Raw genomic sequence first — 16,023 nt, forward strand, 5'->3', positions numbered from 1 at the left:
GAGTTGAACAAGAAGGCAGGATTATTGCATATAGCTAGACAAAGATGTGGGGTTATTACATATAGGTAAACAGGGAGTCGGGGTTTACAGTGTACAGCTGGATCAAGGAGACAGGTTTGTTAATCTCAATAGGAGCAGTCTTCTAGGAGAGCAATCTTCAGGCTGTAATCTAAGGAGGGCAGGGGAAGAAAGCTATGGTGGTTATTTTCTGCATGCACTATCAAACTATCAACATCTCCACATGGGCCAGAAGGGAGGCTTTGCTATCCCTCCATGACTCTAAGCCTATGGAGTCCTTGACTTAGCCATGTCCATGTCAACAATACATGCTTACTCAGAACTTCACTCATCAGGAATTCCTCTGCTCTTTATAGTATCTCCTTAAGATTTCCTCCCCCACTTTCTCTTTTTCTTAGGGTATTATGTAGCTTGCTATCCTTGAACTTCCTGAGAATGACTTTGAACTTCTAATGCTAGCATTATAGGTTTGTGGCTTATGCCATCAAATCTAGTGTGTGTGGTGCTAGGAATGGAGCCCACTGGTCTCTGCATGCTAGTCAACCATTTGTGCTGCATCCTTAGTCCTTGTTCAGATTTTTAAATTGTTCCTAGAAGGATGTCAAACAGAGAGAACTTCTGTTTTCCTAATCCTTTCCTCCCTCCCTCCCTCCCTCCCTCCCTTCCTCCCTCCTTCCCTTCCTCCATCTCTTCTTTCCTTCATCTTTTATCTTTCTTTCTGTCCTTCTCTGTAGGTTCTGATACCATAAAAGCCTTGTACTTGTGTTTTGTTCCTACCTTCATCTGCAATCGCAAGTTGTCATAATTTGTTTGGATGGCTATAACAAACTATCTGAGGCTGGGTAATTAATAAGGAGTAGAGATTTATTTCCTTACCATATTTAAGCTTGGAAGTACAAGGTCAAGTTGAGGTGCCACTGAGGGCATTGAAGACATAAAGAAAATGTTGAGTGGACACAACAACAGTCTTGTGGTGCCAGCACAGAACCTCCTCTTATACCAGGTGGGATCCCTGTCCCAAATGCTTTAGAGATTGTTTCTTTCCCTTCATTTGTTGCTTATCTGTTAATCTCTAAGACTTTATTTAGTTCTGTGATGGAAGAGGAGTCATGATGTGCTTATTCTCCAATTGATCTTGTCTTTCATGCTTCATTAAATTCTTTCTCTCATTCATTTTCTGCTTCTATTATTTGGGGGTTGTGTGCTATTACTATCTGTTTCTTATTGGTTGATTTAGGATATATTCCTACAAATTATAAAGTTAGTGTATAACTTAATATAAACAAACAGAATTTTAAAACCTGAATATCCTGCTTCCTACTACTAAAATATTTGTTGTTATAATTGATCTGTTTTAAAATATGATATTTTTGTTAATTATTTGAGAATCTCTGACAATATATTTTGATCATACTCACCTCTATGGTGGTTTGAATAAGAATCACTCCCATAGTGTTGTATATTTGCATGCTTAGTCATCAAGGAGTGGCATTATTTGAAAAGGATTAGGAGGTGTGGTCTTGTTGGAGAACATGTATCACTGGGGGTGGGCTTTGAGGTTTCCAAATTGCATTCCAGACCCCGACTCTCTCTCTTTCTGCTGCCTGTGGATCTGGATGTAAACCTCTCAGCTACTTCTCTAGTACCATGTCTGCTTGTGTGCAATCATGCTTCCTGCCATGATCATAAACTACTGAATCTGCAAGCAAGCCCTAGATTAAATGCTTTTTCTTTTAAGAGTTGCCATGGTCATGGTGTCTCTTCACGACAATAGAACAGCATCGAGACAACATCTTACTCCTATTCAATACTCTAACTCCTCCTAGGTCTACTTCCCATATTCTTAATCCTTCACAATTTGGTGTCCCCTCACCCCCACATACAACTAACCAAGACAGTTTGTGCTGTCCATTTAATACTGGATTTGTGGCCATAGACTGTGGTATGATCAACCTATTGGGGCCACACCCTTACAGCAAACTGACTCTTCTTTCACCAGAAGCCAGCAGCTATCAATAGCTTCAGTTATGACTAGGGGTCCATACGCCCATCTCCTCACTCCATGCTAGAATACTGACTAGCTTGATCTTGGTAGGCAACCACAGGTGCATGAGTTCTTGAATGCAGTGGTCCTGTCAGGTCCTGAAGATTCTGTTTGGCTCTGGTCCTTCCCAACCTCTTGCTCTTACAATCTCTCTGTCCTCTCTTCCAAGGCAGTCCCTGAACCATGGGGGAATGTGATAAAGATGTCCCATTTGTGACTGAATATTCCACTGCCACTCTGCTCTTGTACTTTGAATGTTTGTGAGTTTTGCAATGGCTACCATCCACGGGGCAAATAAGCTTCTTCAATTGATCTAAGAGCTGCATTAATGTATAGTTATGAAGATGCAGATTTAGAGGGCAGTTTGCTATGGTGTTCATTTAGCAGAATAATAGTAGCTCTTCTCTGGGACCTGTAAGCTTCTCAGCCGTGGGTTCTTAGACAGTTATAACACCAGACCTTTGATTCCTCCTATGGGATTAAATCCAAGGGGGAAGAGTGGTCACTTTCATACCATTCGTGACACTATTGCACCATGGGCATATTTGGCCACACTAGTCATTATTGTAGTTTACAGGTTTATGGATGGTTAGGACTGACTGTTGATGACTTTTCCCCCATAGCAGCCTACATAGCACCTCCTGACATCGAGAAAGTTAGCTAGCAGGGAGGAAGATTCATGGCCAGTACCAACTTGATTTCTCCATATCTTGTTATCTAAACGTCTGGAATCTTCACCAATAGGGTCTTGTGATCAAGTTCTGGTAGGCAATCAAGAGCATTGGCCACGGCTTGTATTGTATTGGGACCTTCCTCGATAGTTCTTCTGGGCTTTCTATGTGACAACCTGTGGTTTCTCGGAGGAGTATTATCCCTTGTGCAGGGTGATTGCAGTTAAACTAATGCATATGTGTGTACATAGGTGTCTGTGTCTGTGTATATGTGTGTGTGTGTTTTCTTATGGCCTTTTCAAATATCCTTCATGCTACCCCTCTACCACTTCCTCCTTTGCCTTGCCTACCATCTCTCTACCCACCTAACCTTCCCTCCCCATTATTTCACTTTCCTCCTTGGTATCCTTTGCATTCCACTATCCCCCTGTTCTGATTAGATCTTTTTTTTTTTCAACTTGATGCAAGCTAAAGTTATCTGGGAAGAAGAATCTCAATTAAGAAAATTCTTCCATCAGATTGAGCTGTAAGCAACTAAGTTTGTAGAACAGGTTCAGCCCACTGGGGGCATTGCCACCCATGGTTAGGAGGTTCTTGGTGGTATAGGAAAACAGGCTGAGAAAATCACTGGGACTAAGTCATCTATGACTCCTTGTTCACTTTATGCCTCCAGGTTCCTGCCTTGAGTTCCTACCCTGGCTTCTTTCAGTGATGACTGTAAGCTAAAACAGACACCTTCCTTCTGAAATTGCTTTTGGTTGCAGTGTTTATCACAGAAACAGAAACCAAAATGGAACACCTCCTCCCTTAAGATCTTTCTTCCTCTTCCCCACCAATAACCCCTTTCTAGTTTCCATTGATACTTCGAATTAAACACACAAATCTAAAAATGTGATGTCAGGATCCACATTTGAGTGGGACAAACACTTATGTTTGTCTTTTTGAGACTGGGCTATTTCACTCACTATAACATTTTCTAGGCATCAATTTTCCTGCACATCCCATCATTTCACTTTTCTTTACAGTTGAATAAAATTCCATTGTGTATAGCTACCACATTTCCATTATTCATTATAGTTCATCTTTGTAGCACCCTCATTCTGTTCTCATCATGCTGTAAGGTTGGTTGTTGTTTGTGTTTAGCTGACCCACAGCATCTACTCCCCATTCCTCCTGATCCTCACATTTCTTGCCCAGTGTACATTTTTTTCTTCCCTAAACTATATCCCTTAGTAACAAACTCCCTCAAGTTTACTTTTCTGAGAATCACTTTATTGTGCTAATCTCAAAATATTGTCTCATTAAATATAGTTGTTTTGCTCTTAGTACACTGAGTACATTATTTAAATTTCCTATGGCTTCTATTACTGCAGCTGAGAAGTTGCCATAGCTGTTTGGTCTTTATTGGTAACCTGCCCTTTCTCCCTGGTTGGTAAAGGTGGTATTAAATATCTTTGTACAGCTTTACCATATGTATTTGACAATTCTCAACCACTCAGTTTTAAGAATTATCCCTATACCCTTCCTTCTCCTCTTCTTGCCTTCCTTCTGTGAGTAGAGTATAGAGTAGTGAGGACTTCTGTTCTGTCTTCCATGTCTCTGAACCTCCTGAGATACTCTCTACTTCCTTTGTATTACATTTATGTAAGTGATCCATGGTAGACCTCTTTACTCTGTCATCCCATTTTCTCTTATTAACATCCTACTGTTATTTACTTTGCTATTTATACATAATTTACCACGCTATCAAGCCCCACTTCTTGGCCCTCTCCATTGCCTCCATACAGCCTACCTTAATCTCCCTTTTATTGTATCTTTCTAGCATTATCTATCCTTTATGAGACAAAATGGTGTAGAGCAAATAACCCTGCACTTGGAGCTCTGAGGACCCAAGTCTAAGTCTGGACTCTACCCTTAACATGTCTGTGTCCATGGGAAGTCCAGAACCTCTGTATTCTCTGTTACAATCTCTTAATAACAAACTGTTATGAAGACTAGATGAGATGGGGGTCATAGTGCCAGCTTGTGTCCAATGCTGGGTCTTACATTGGTTTCTCATGGCCCCTTATTACAACCTCTGGATTTCATGCCTCAAAATGGAATCATTTCTATAGGAGATTCATGATGAGAAAGCTAAGTACCAATGTTATGACTTACAAATGTAGTAATGATGTAGATCCTAGGATAGGAAGCCCCTAACTGGTGTACAATCTTCTTTTAGTATCATTTCTGTTGCTATAACAGAATGTGGGGATAAAGGGTTATTTTGTTTACAGTGCCAGGTTGCAGTCTATCACTTGAAGCTGCTCAATACCAAATATAAAGTCAAGAGCAGAAAATAAGTGAAAGTGTGTATGTTTAATGATGTTAGGTTTCTATATTTTTATATAGTTCAGGACCCCAATCTAGGGAATGGAGCTGCCTGCTTTCCTGCTGGGTCTTCCTGTTGCAGAATATTTGTTTAAATATGCAAAGATGTTTTGCAAATTTTTAACTATTTAAAGTTGTGCTGCATTTGTTTATTTTGCAGAATATTTGTTTAACTTACCTTGTCTGGTTGGGGAGAGGTAGCCATTTTGGTTGCCATTTGTTCTGAGTCCTGGAAGAGGATATGAGCAGTAGTCCCCAAGCATGTTGACTGTCCTTAAAGGGTTATTTGGCAATGTGAATACATGGGTCCCTTACATCAGGCACAAGGAACATAAAAGGCAGGACCCTTGCAAGTAGCAAGCAGTGTAGAGTAGGATGTGCTACAATTCATTGTTCTTCTAAAACAGCAGAAGATAGGACCAACCAAAACCCACAACTATTACCCGGATTAAAAAAAACACCAACCAAATAAAAACATCCAGAACATTTTTTCCCTCAATATATGTTTTTACTTAAATTAGAAACATGAATGCTTCACATGTCAATCCCAGCTCCCTCTCCCACCCCTCCTACCTTGTCCCTCCACCAGTCCCCCTCCAGCCCCCCACCGATCCCCATATCATTCCCCAAGGAGGGTGAGGCCCTCCTTGGCAGGTGGGCGGATCTCCAGAGTCTGTAATTTCATCCAGGGCAGGACCTAGGCCCTTCCCCATGTGTCCAGGCTGAGAGAGCATCCCTCTATGTGGAATGGGCTCCCAAAGTTCATTTGTAGGCCATGGTAAATGCTGATCTACTACCCAAGGCCCCAGAGATTTCTGAAGATTCCTCACTGACACTACATTCATGGAGTCTGGCCTCTCAGCCATCAGCCTGGGGTTCAAGAGCTCCCCCTTGTAATCTGGAATGTTTTTGTTGGATTTGAAAGCCATAATGTACCTGTGGGATAGGTCTGGGTTATATTCATATAAATATCAAAAAGCATTGGAGAAGTTAAGTGTTTGTCAGAAGATGCTTTGGTATGGGGAGGCACTGAAGAATAAATCTACCTCTTCTGGCTTCCTCGCCTTTTCCTACATCCATGATCTCCAGAGTTTGACTCAGCCAACATGTGGCTTTTCCCAATCACTTGGATGAAGGCATCTTTAGGAAAGCATTGCTAGGGGTTGCTGCCAATGCATAAGTAATTCCAAGGCCAGACCTGACCTCCATGCTGTGATGGTACCACATGGCATAGGTTGAAGCACCTCAGAAAGGTCTTGTGGGAAATGGAGTTTCATTATTTGTCCCATTAAGGAATCTTGTGCTCAGTATGCATAGGCATTCAGAGGAAGCTTCCTTCATGCTGAGGGGCTGCATGTGCCCCAAGACAGCTGTAAAGAAAATTGTAAACATACTCAAGGTGTTATGATTTTGCTATGACAAAGTTGTGCTTCAATGTCACAAGGTTGGGTCCTCCTACCTTAAGGGAAAGCACTATTCAGGTTTCATCTACTGTACCAGGTCATTGTGGCATGGTCCTTCATCATTCTGGTTAGTCATTAACTCTGGACTTTAAGTCTCTCTAGTATTTGTAATCAATAGATGCTATTAATTCCAGCTCATTAGTAATTTCTTGTTTACCTAATTAATCCAGATTAGTGTGGTTTAATTTGGAAGAAAGCATGGGCCACTCTGGTCCATAGGAATGCGGTCCTCAGGCTTGTGGCTTATTACTTCTGCAACAGCAGGCAGAGACCAGCAACCCCCCTCCCCAGGCCTTTCTCCTTCCTTCCCATACCCCAGACAGCATGGTTGACCTGTGAACTGAGCCAGAGAGAAAGGGGTTGGGGATGACTTGGCTGTGGAGTAGAAAGAGGTATAGAACTTATAAAGGCCTCTTAATTTTTCCTTTCCTTTTCCTTTTTTTTTAAACATTAGGAATTATTAGCCGAGAGAATGCAGAAGACCTTCTGGAGAATATGACCGAGGGAGCATTTCTGGTCCGGGTCAGTGAGAAGATCTGGGGTTATACCCTATCCTACCGCCTGCAGAGAGGCTTCAAGCACTTCCTTGTGGATGCCTCTGGGGACTTCTACAGTTTTCTGGGAGTGGACCCCAATCGCCATGCCACCCTCACGGATCTCATTGATTTCCACAAGGTATTCCTCTTTCAAGTGTTAGTAAGTTGTGGAATTGGCAGAAAATTAGGCTGAAGAGAGCACGGAGCAAGTGCAGGCTACAAGCTTAAGGCTGCAGGGTCTCAGAACTACGGCACGTTCAGGTAGAAGAGGCCAGAGGTTGTCCAGGGCGGTTAGGGGTCCATGGTCTCCCCTTTGCCTCATTCTTTGACCTCCTATCCATCTGTAACCCTGCCCCCCAGGCCTCTCTCCTTTGAGTGCCTGTTGTCAGCACAGGGGTTGACAGCTGGCTCTCTGTCCAAGCCCTTGTCTTAGTCTCACGTCTCGGAACAGCTGCTGCTCAGAACTCTGGCAGCTTTGAAGCAAGCATCCATGTGGCTGTAGCAACTCATCTCTACAACAGAGTCACCTCTTTTCTTGTCTGATCTTGTTGCTCCACTTGGGACATGTGTGACTTTGTCCAGGTCATTTAGTCTCACCGAGCTTCCATATCCTTGGTTTTTGTTGCCCTTACAACAGAGCAAAACATACTGATCAATTCATAAGGGAAAGAAACCCATAGTTTTAGTTTTGGAATCTCAGAAGTCCAAGATGGAGGGACTGTCACTCAAGGAGAGTGATACTTAAGGAGATTTTCTTGCTACATCATCTCCTGTTAGAATGCGGAAGATGAGCTGGGCGTTGGTGGCACACGCCTTTAATCCCAGCACTCGGGAGGCAGAGGCAGGTGGATCTCTGTGAGTTCGAGACCAGCCTGGACTACCAAGCGAGTTCCAGGACAGCCTCCAAAGCCACAGAGAAACCCTGTCTCGAAAAACCAAAAAAAAAAAAAAAAAAAAAAAGAATGCGGAAGATGGAAGGAGGGAGGGAGGAAGCGAGAAGAAGAGAATGGACAAGTGCAAGAGGGGTTCAAATATGGGTCTGTGGTTCTGGCTCAGTGGGTAGAGTGCTTGCTTTGTGAGCATCACACCTGAGCTCGGGGCTCCAGCACCCATGTGGAACACAGTCATGGCAGCATACGTCTGTACCCAGGTTCTAGGTTGAGAGTGAGATGGTGGAGACAGGCAGATCCTGAGGGATCATCAACCAGCCAGTGTAGCCAAGATGGCAGGTTTCAGGCTCAGAGGCCCTGTCTCACAAATTAAGTTGGAGAGTGACCTCTGGCCCCCACACTTTCCTGTGTGCACAGGCAAGATCACTCTCATATACACATGCAGACACACACGCATCTCTCTCTCTCTCTCTCTCTCTCTCTCTCTCTCTCTCTCCTCCCTCCTCTCTCTCTCAGTCTCTCCCTCTCTCTCTCAGTCTCTCTTTCTCTTTCTCTCTCTTACACACACACACACACACACACACACACACACACATTTGCATAAGGGAAAACTCACGTTATAACAAGGAACCCATTCCTGAGGTAATGATTTTGATCTACTTGTGGAGGCAGAGCCCTTTGACATGATTCTGGGTCCTGTCCCTCATGTCTGGAACACAGGCTGTTGGGGAGCACACTCAAAGTGTAACATCAAACATATGAGCACTCACACAGTGCTTATTTGTGACCTTGTGAACTCTAAACAAGATTGTATCTACAACTGCATCCTGTGACTGTCCACTGAGTATGGAGACCCTGTGTCCAGTACTCTATCATTTGTCTGTCATCGACCCACATCGGGAAAGATGCTGTCTTACAAATGTCTCATATATATCATAGTGAGAAGCAGCTTTTGGTTTAATGCAGTTGTTGGCAGCTGTCATAACAGGAAGAACAGCTGTACCTCATCAACAAGAAGGGAAGGCTCAGAGATTCTGGGAAAAAAGTTATGAGAACTCTCGGTCTAACAGCTACTTGAGTTTCCCAGGTGTAGAAGGTGTCACAGAATTGCTTGCACTGAGATTTTTTCCGTAATAGTGTCTCTTGAATTGTATATTGCTTTTAAAAAAATTTATTCATTCACAAAAAACCCAGTTCTTGACATACCTCCTCACCTGGCCTTATGAATAAAAGATGCAAAAAATCACCCGTCTAGCTAGGCATTACTAGAAATATCTGTAATCTTAGCACTACTGATGCTGAGGCAGGAGAATGACCAGTTCAAGGACAGCTTTGGTTACATAGCTATAAATAACAACAACAATATCAAAACTCCCAACTAACCAAAGCAGCAGCAACACTACACCAAAAGCAGAGAGAGAGAGAGAGAGAGAGAGAGAGAGAGAGAGAGAGAGAGAGAGAGAGAGAGAGAGAGAGAGAGAGAACTGTTTATTCATAGATACTTGTGCTCAGAGTACTACTGTGGAGCTAGACTTGGTCAGGGTGGATTTCTACTTGTGTTGGGAAGGATCTTTAAACTGCCGGGGTAGGAGGAAGAGAGTGTGTGGATTCTGGTAGCATTGTTCTGGGTTAAGCATACATGCCCTCATAATTACTGTGTCCCCTATGTTATAGAGGTACCTTAGCCCTCTTCACAGACCAAGAAACCAAGACCAGGGAGCCCAAGGCACTTGGCTAAGTTCTCATGGCTGGTACCAGCTGCAATCAAGAGTTAAGCCTCTGACTGCCTTCCTCTCCAGTTTGTGCTTTCCACTGAGCCCTGTGTTTGTTTTTTTTCTACTCAAAACAAACTACTTCACTAGCTATGGCTCCTTGTCTCCACCAGTGTTTCAATCAAAGTGTCAGTGCCCAGCTCTCAGGGTAGCTTCTGCACAGGAAGGCCAGACCAGATGTCTCAGAAGGGCTTTATTCATTCCATATTTAAATTCTGGAGATCAGCAATTTTATTCTAGCGCTACACAGAGATATCATCCATGCCCACATGGAGGTCTGGTGGTCAGTTTTGACAAATTAAATTTTAATTATGCTATTAGTTTGTGATTACATTAATATGTCAACCTCATCTATTTCCAGACCCCCAATTCCATCTTCTGTGTTGAATTGCTAGTGTGCTGTGTGTTATTTGCTGGGCAGTAATAGCAAAACTCATGTACATAAGAAAATACATAGTTTTGTGATTTTTTTTGAGACAGGGTTTCTCTGCTTACAGCCCTGGCTGTCCTGGAACTCACTCTGTAGACCAGGTTGATCTCAAACTCACAGAGATCCACCTGCTTCTGTCATATGAGCGCTGGGATTAGAGGTATATGTCACCACACCTGCCTTTGTAGTTTTGTGAGTTTTACAGCATATAACCCAACAATTTAACCTCCAACTCCATATTTAATAATATGTAGAAGGAAGCGTTTAAAGTCGTGGTCCTGGAACAGAATGCCAAGTTTAAATCCCAACTTTATTATTATGCTTGGCTTTGGACTGCTTACTACTCAGGCGTTTGTGGCTCAGTTTCCTCTTCAATGAGGTATCACCGTGTAAAGGGATGAAAAATATTGTAACACCATCATCAGGAGGTGCTGTCCGTTATTAAAATGAAGGTCAGTTATTGAAATGCTTGCATATCACTAAGTTCTGGGTTTGATCCCCAGCATCGAATAAACTGGGTGAATAGTGTACACATGAGCCTGCGATCTCAGTACTCAAGAGGCAGAGAAAAGAGGATAAAATGTTCAAGGTCATCTTCAACTGCATAGTGAGCTTAAGGCTAGCCTGTGACTCATAAGAATCTGACTCAAAACTATGTCTGGTGGATCATCCCACATATCAGTATATGTAGGAGAACTTGTAAATGCGCCATGGACTCCCTGGTATGGGTGTAGAGTACAGATTAATTACTCATTCTCCTTTTGTGTCAGTCTCTCCACCTTCCAGTTTCATGATCATGAGCAGTGTTTCAGAGACTTCTGTACTATGTATCTGTCACTTTGTCACTATGGATACATGTGCAATGGTCTCCAGGATCAGTTCCTTGAACTGAAATTGCTGGAAATAAAAGTATGCCCATTTTAATTACAGAAGACCTGCCAGATTGCTATCCAAAAACAAGGCACCAATTCATGTTCCTGCTAGAATCATATATGGCTGTTTCTTCCATCGCATGGGCAAACACTATAGCTCACTGTTTTCTAGCTTGCATTTCTCTCATGGCCACTGGTGTTGATGTGTCTTTTCATATACTTAGTGGCTACTTCCAGTCAGTCACTTGAAAATAGTCTTGTCTTATTCACAGTTCATTTTCTATTTTTAGGTATCTTTTTCTTGATATTACAATTCCTGTGTCTACCAAATTGCTTGTTAGTTACATCTATTCTGCTGAAAATATTTTCTAATTTAAACAGCTATGTTTTTCAATTGCATGCTCATTTTTCCCCTTATAACAGCCCTCTCTTGTTTCATGGATGACTTAGCTCGGTGAGAAAGATAATGTAGATCTCTTAAAGTTTCCTTCTGTTTCCTTTATAAGCTTGGTATTTTCTTAGAAATCTGTTGAACTTTGAGTTTGGCATTTCTCTGTTTTTGAGGTGGTCCTTAAATACTTCAAGAATGAGACAGTTTTCCAACTTTCAATCTCAAGTTTATCAGTTAATAGACAATTTCTGTTTCCCAAATCCAGCATCTTCTGCTGTAGGTTTGGGGCCAACAATGAGTGGCTCTTTGAAGGCTATGGGAATGTCTGTACTTTGGATCTCCTCAGTTTTACCAAGAACAGGGGCAAACATTTACTGGAGTTGCGTATCAAATCTGCCCACAGCTTGCACATGTTCTCAGGCACTCATTTGTTTTTCAACAATTATTCCACAATATTACTTGTCGGTGGTCTTCCTTCTTATTTTCTCATGCAGCACTGATGCATTTCATTTTTTTCTTAAAAGATTTCTGCTTTTATTTCTGGAAAGTTGATTGAGGGGAGGTAGGTGCATGACCTTATTCTTTTCATCTCCAGTTCTCTACCTGATTCCCCATGAGCATTTATATCTTTTCTTGATCCTAATTTGATTTTCTTTCTTCTTTTTCCCTTTAGGAGGAAATAATCACTGTTTCAGGGGGAGAGTTGCTGCAGGAACCCTGTGGACAGAGGGATAGCCCACCAGACTATCACCTGTTGTTTGAATGATGTTTTTCCTCCTCTATGGATTCCTTTGAATATTCCTATATTGAACTGAACTTAAGAATATCCCAACTCAAAGTCTCATGGCCTTCTAGTAGACCCACCACCCATAAGATGAACGAATTTCCAAATGTGACCTGCAAAATGTGACTGCATTTGTGAGACTGGTCCAATCCCAACACTCAAGACAGAAACTCTAAATAACCAATGTTCCTGGAGGCCTGACTGTCATGGTTGTGCTAAGCAGAACTCCTAGAGTGAATATTTTAGTAACCAAAAGCAATTCCAGTGCCGAACCATACATTTAATATAGGGTCAACACCTAATAAGTGTTTGTTGAGTGAATGCCCTTCTGAAAAAAGTCCCAACACCAATGTGCAATGGTTTCTCACAAATTATTTTCTAAACTATGTCATATAGTTACAGGGCCCAGGTCCTTCTCCAAGAGATCAGACTGAGAGAGCATCCCTCACTGTGGGAGGGCTGTTTAACCACTTATACATTATCTCATATCTTGGCTCCAAGGAACTGTTTTACCTGCCTTGAGAGTTGTGTCAAGCATCTCTTATTCTCCACTCAATCTCTTGGCTCTTCTGTCTCTCTCCTTCTTGGACATCACCCACACCCATGTCTACCACTACAGTCAGTTTCGTGTGACTGACTCTGCTTTTGTTCACTCACCGTGTTCTTCAGCCTCACGTGTACATATGCCAATGACACTTTGTCACACATGGTTCTTAGGGGGGCATGTATTTGCTTATCTTTTAAACAGTTTTTCTTTATTCTTGAGAATTTCATACATCTATACAATGAAAAAATGACAATATTTACTGTCTCCCTTCCCCCGCCCTCCCCCCTCCGTCTACCCCAGTGTGCTCCCATCATTAGGTATTTATAAAAAAAATAACTCACTAAGTCCAATTAGTACCACCCATATGTGCATGGATGTGACCTTTCATTGCACCATGGAATTCTTACTAGAGGCCACATGTTCCAAGAATAGTGACATGTCTTCTCTAGCGATTGTCAACTACCAATACCTCTTCAGTAAAGGCTAGGACTAGAAGGCATCTTTTGTAGTTTCTTCATTTAAAATCTGAACAAGATTTGTATGTATTCTTTTAAGTCTCAGAGAACGCCTCTCTTCCTTTATTGCACAAATTGGGCAGTTCTGAAAAAAATATCCTGTGTTCTGGACTTGTCTTATTGTTTGCTGCTGTTATTTTTGTATTGGCTGTATTACATATTTTTGGCTTGATGAGACTGATACTGAATTTTTGGGGAAGGAAACGTTTTTAGTACATGATATCACAAGGCTCTTTAAGACACATTGGCCCGAATTTTCTAGTCTTCTTCATCAGTGGACTCAGAATATCTAATTACTTCAGTTGTCCTTGATCACTTACGCCCCCCCGTTTTTGAGCTAGGATCTCAAGTAATGCATCATGACACTAAACCCACTTTGTTGAACTACTGATCTTCCTGTCTCCACCTCCCATGCTCCAGGATTATGTATTACCACTATGCGTGGGTCCCCCCTTTTTTACCTCTTCCTTTTAGTAAAAACAAACAAACAAAGGTTACTATTTATTTACGCCCTGTTGCGCAGTGAGCCTTGAGATAATGCAAAGGTTGGTCAATCATGTCTTCTTCCTTCATCCTCCTGGAGGGATTGTTCTAAAAGCCAGCCCTTGATGCAGTCTCTTAGAAGACAATCATGAATGATGGTGTAGCCAGGTACACCTACGTCCCTATTGTCACTCATTCTCTGCCTCTTACCTCTCTGGGATATTCTTCTGGGATGCTACCCCTGAGTCAAGTAGCTATCATACTTAGTCTCCACCTTCTGGGGACCCAAGGAGAGTACTTACTTTCCAAACATGTATTTTTCCTTTTTGTACCTTGAGTTAGGGTATTGCCAGGTAGATCAAGTGGCTTGGAAGTTATCATGTAGCTCAGGTCTGGTCTGAGTTCATGATCTTCCTGTGTTAGCCTCCTGATTGCTGGCATGACATGTGTGTGACAGCACGATTGGCCCCAATATGTTAAGTTATAGCAATTTTATGAATCAGTTCCATTGCTTCCCTCCAGTCAGCCTGTATCAGTGTATGAATGAAATGAAGTGATGGTAGAGGGACTCTGCTTTCTGAACTCTATGGTATTCTCAAGCCACAGCCAAGTTCTTTCCAAATTATGTTATTTCTACCTGCACAAAGAATATCTACTTTTGTTCTGATTTTGCTGTGTACCAGCATGTAAAGTTATTCAGGCCACCAAATCTCACTAAACCTCTGTGCAACTGAGATGAAGATTTTTTTGTGTGGTCATCATTAGTTTCTTCTGGCTGATCAATTAAGTGACAAATAGGGTATCTATGTCCAAATGAAACACCTTGCTGTCCACAACCACACAGTGCTGTGTCAGGGGATTCCACAAGATGATTTCCCACACACTGGAAGAAAGTTCCAGCAGCAGCTTTGAAAGGAGTACAGGATGGGTTGAAAACCTGACATCTTGGCCGTGGTTCCTGTCGACTGCTAATTAATATGTGAGAGATAAGAGCTGAATTTTCCATCCCTAACACATTTATTTCATATTATTTGGAGCCTGCACTTTCTGCACGTCTCATATATTTTAGGTTTTACCTGGCTTTCAAATAAATTCCTTGTAAGTTGTCCTGCAAATGAAATTACTGTCTGGAAAACTGCAATTTCATCTTGAGAGTTTTATTATGCTAATAAATGTCAGAATTCTCAAATAAAGGAATGGCCTCCCCTCTTTTTTCCACATGCCTTACAAATATAATGAAAAACAGCCAGTCAGCTCCAAGACTCAGCAGAAGGAAAATTTACAATCTATAACTAGAAATAGAAGCTGTAAAAAACAATATGCATCTTAATGGAAGATAAATTTCATGGAATTAAAGGGCAAATTGGGGTACAGATTCTTGGAGATTCCTGTGTGACAAGTATTCTTAGGGGGCATTTAAGGGTTCATGAGCTAAAAGGGGGTGAGGGAGAACATAGGTCTTTAGAAGATACGTGATGGTGATAACCTGGGGCCTGGGGGACTTTGTACTCCTCTGTCCACTTGAACCTTTCCTTTCTTTCAAGACTCACATGTGCTCTGGGGTGAGTTTCTCCATTTTCTCTACTATTTTGGTAGATATATTGTGTGTTTCAGAGGATGGGTTTGAAAACCACATAAGATTTTGTAGTAATAGCGATTCTTGTTTTCAGTGATGATTGTGTGCTTGGATGAATGTGGATTCTCACCACATGCCTGAGGGAAATGCTGTGCGTGTGGAAGCTGAGGCACACAGAGAGGTTCAGATTTTCTCAGGTCACCTCTCTGTCCAGGCAGAGTACATAGGTTCATCACCGTCTGGCCTCTGGGTCTCTGTAGACTGTACATCAGTGCTTCTCAAAGTAGAACATGTGGTTGGCACTGCACTGATTCTTCCTTACGAGTTTCTTAGAGGTGCTGCACGGTTGGTGGACTGAGCACTGAACTTTGAGAAATCAGTTATCTAAGACAGGAATTGGGGGCTAGGCATGCACCTCAGTTTATAGTGTTCTTGTTGACTATGCATGAAGTCCTGGTCGTAATTCTCAGTACCACTTAAATTAAACATGGTGATGCATATCTATAATCTCATCCCTTGGGAGGATTAGAAGTTCAAGGCCAGCCTCAGTAATATAGAAAATTCATGGCCAGCCTGGGATACATGAGACTCTATCTCCAAAAATAAAATAAAAATTATAAAGCAAGTGGTAGATAATTAGAGCTGCAAACCAGACAACCAT

The 16,023-nt window shown here is 42.0% G+C and overlaps 1 protein-coding gene across 1 annotated transcript in view; it reads left to right on the forward strand.

Annotated features, from left to right (window-relative positions):
* Positions 1–14,925, forward strand: part of Sh2d4b (SH2 domain containing 4B) — an 86,859-nt gene extending 71,934 nt beyond the window's left edge. The window contains exons 7-8 of the mRNA XM_040747662.1: positions 7,021–7,241; positions 12,131–14,925. Coding sequence (XP_040603596.1) covers positions 7,021–7,241; positions 12,131–12,223 — 314 coding nt within the window. The 3' untranslated portion in view covers positions 12,224–14,925. The remainder of the gene's footprint in view (positions 1–7,020; positions 7,242–12,130) is intronic.
* Positions 14,926–16,023: the final 1,098 nt, after the last annotated feature.

The sequence above is a fragment of the Mesocricetus auratus genome, unplaced genomic scaffold (genome assembly GCF_017639785.1).
Source record: "Mesocricetus auratus isolate SY011 unplaced genomic scaffold, BCM_Maur_2.0 Super-Scaffold_100006, whole genome shotgun sequence".
NCBI lineage: Eukaryota > Metazoa > Chordata > Mammalia > Rodentia > Cricetidae > Mesocricetus > Mesocricetus auratus.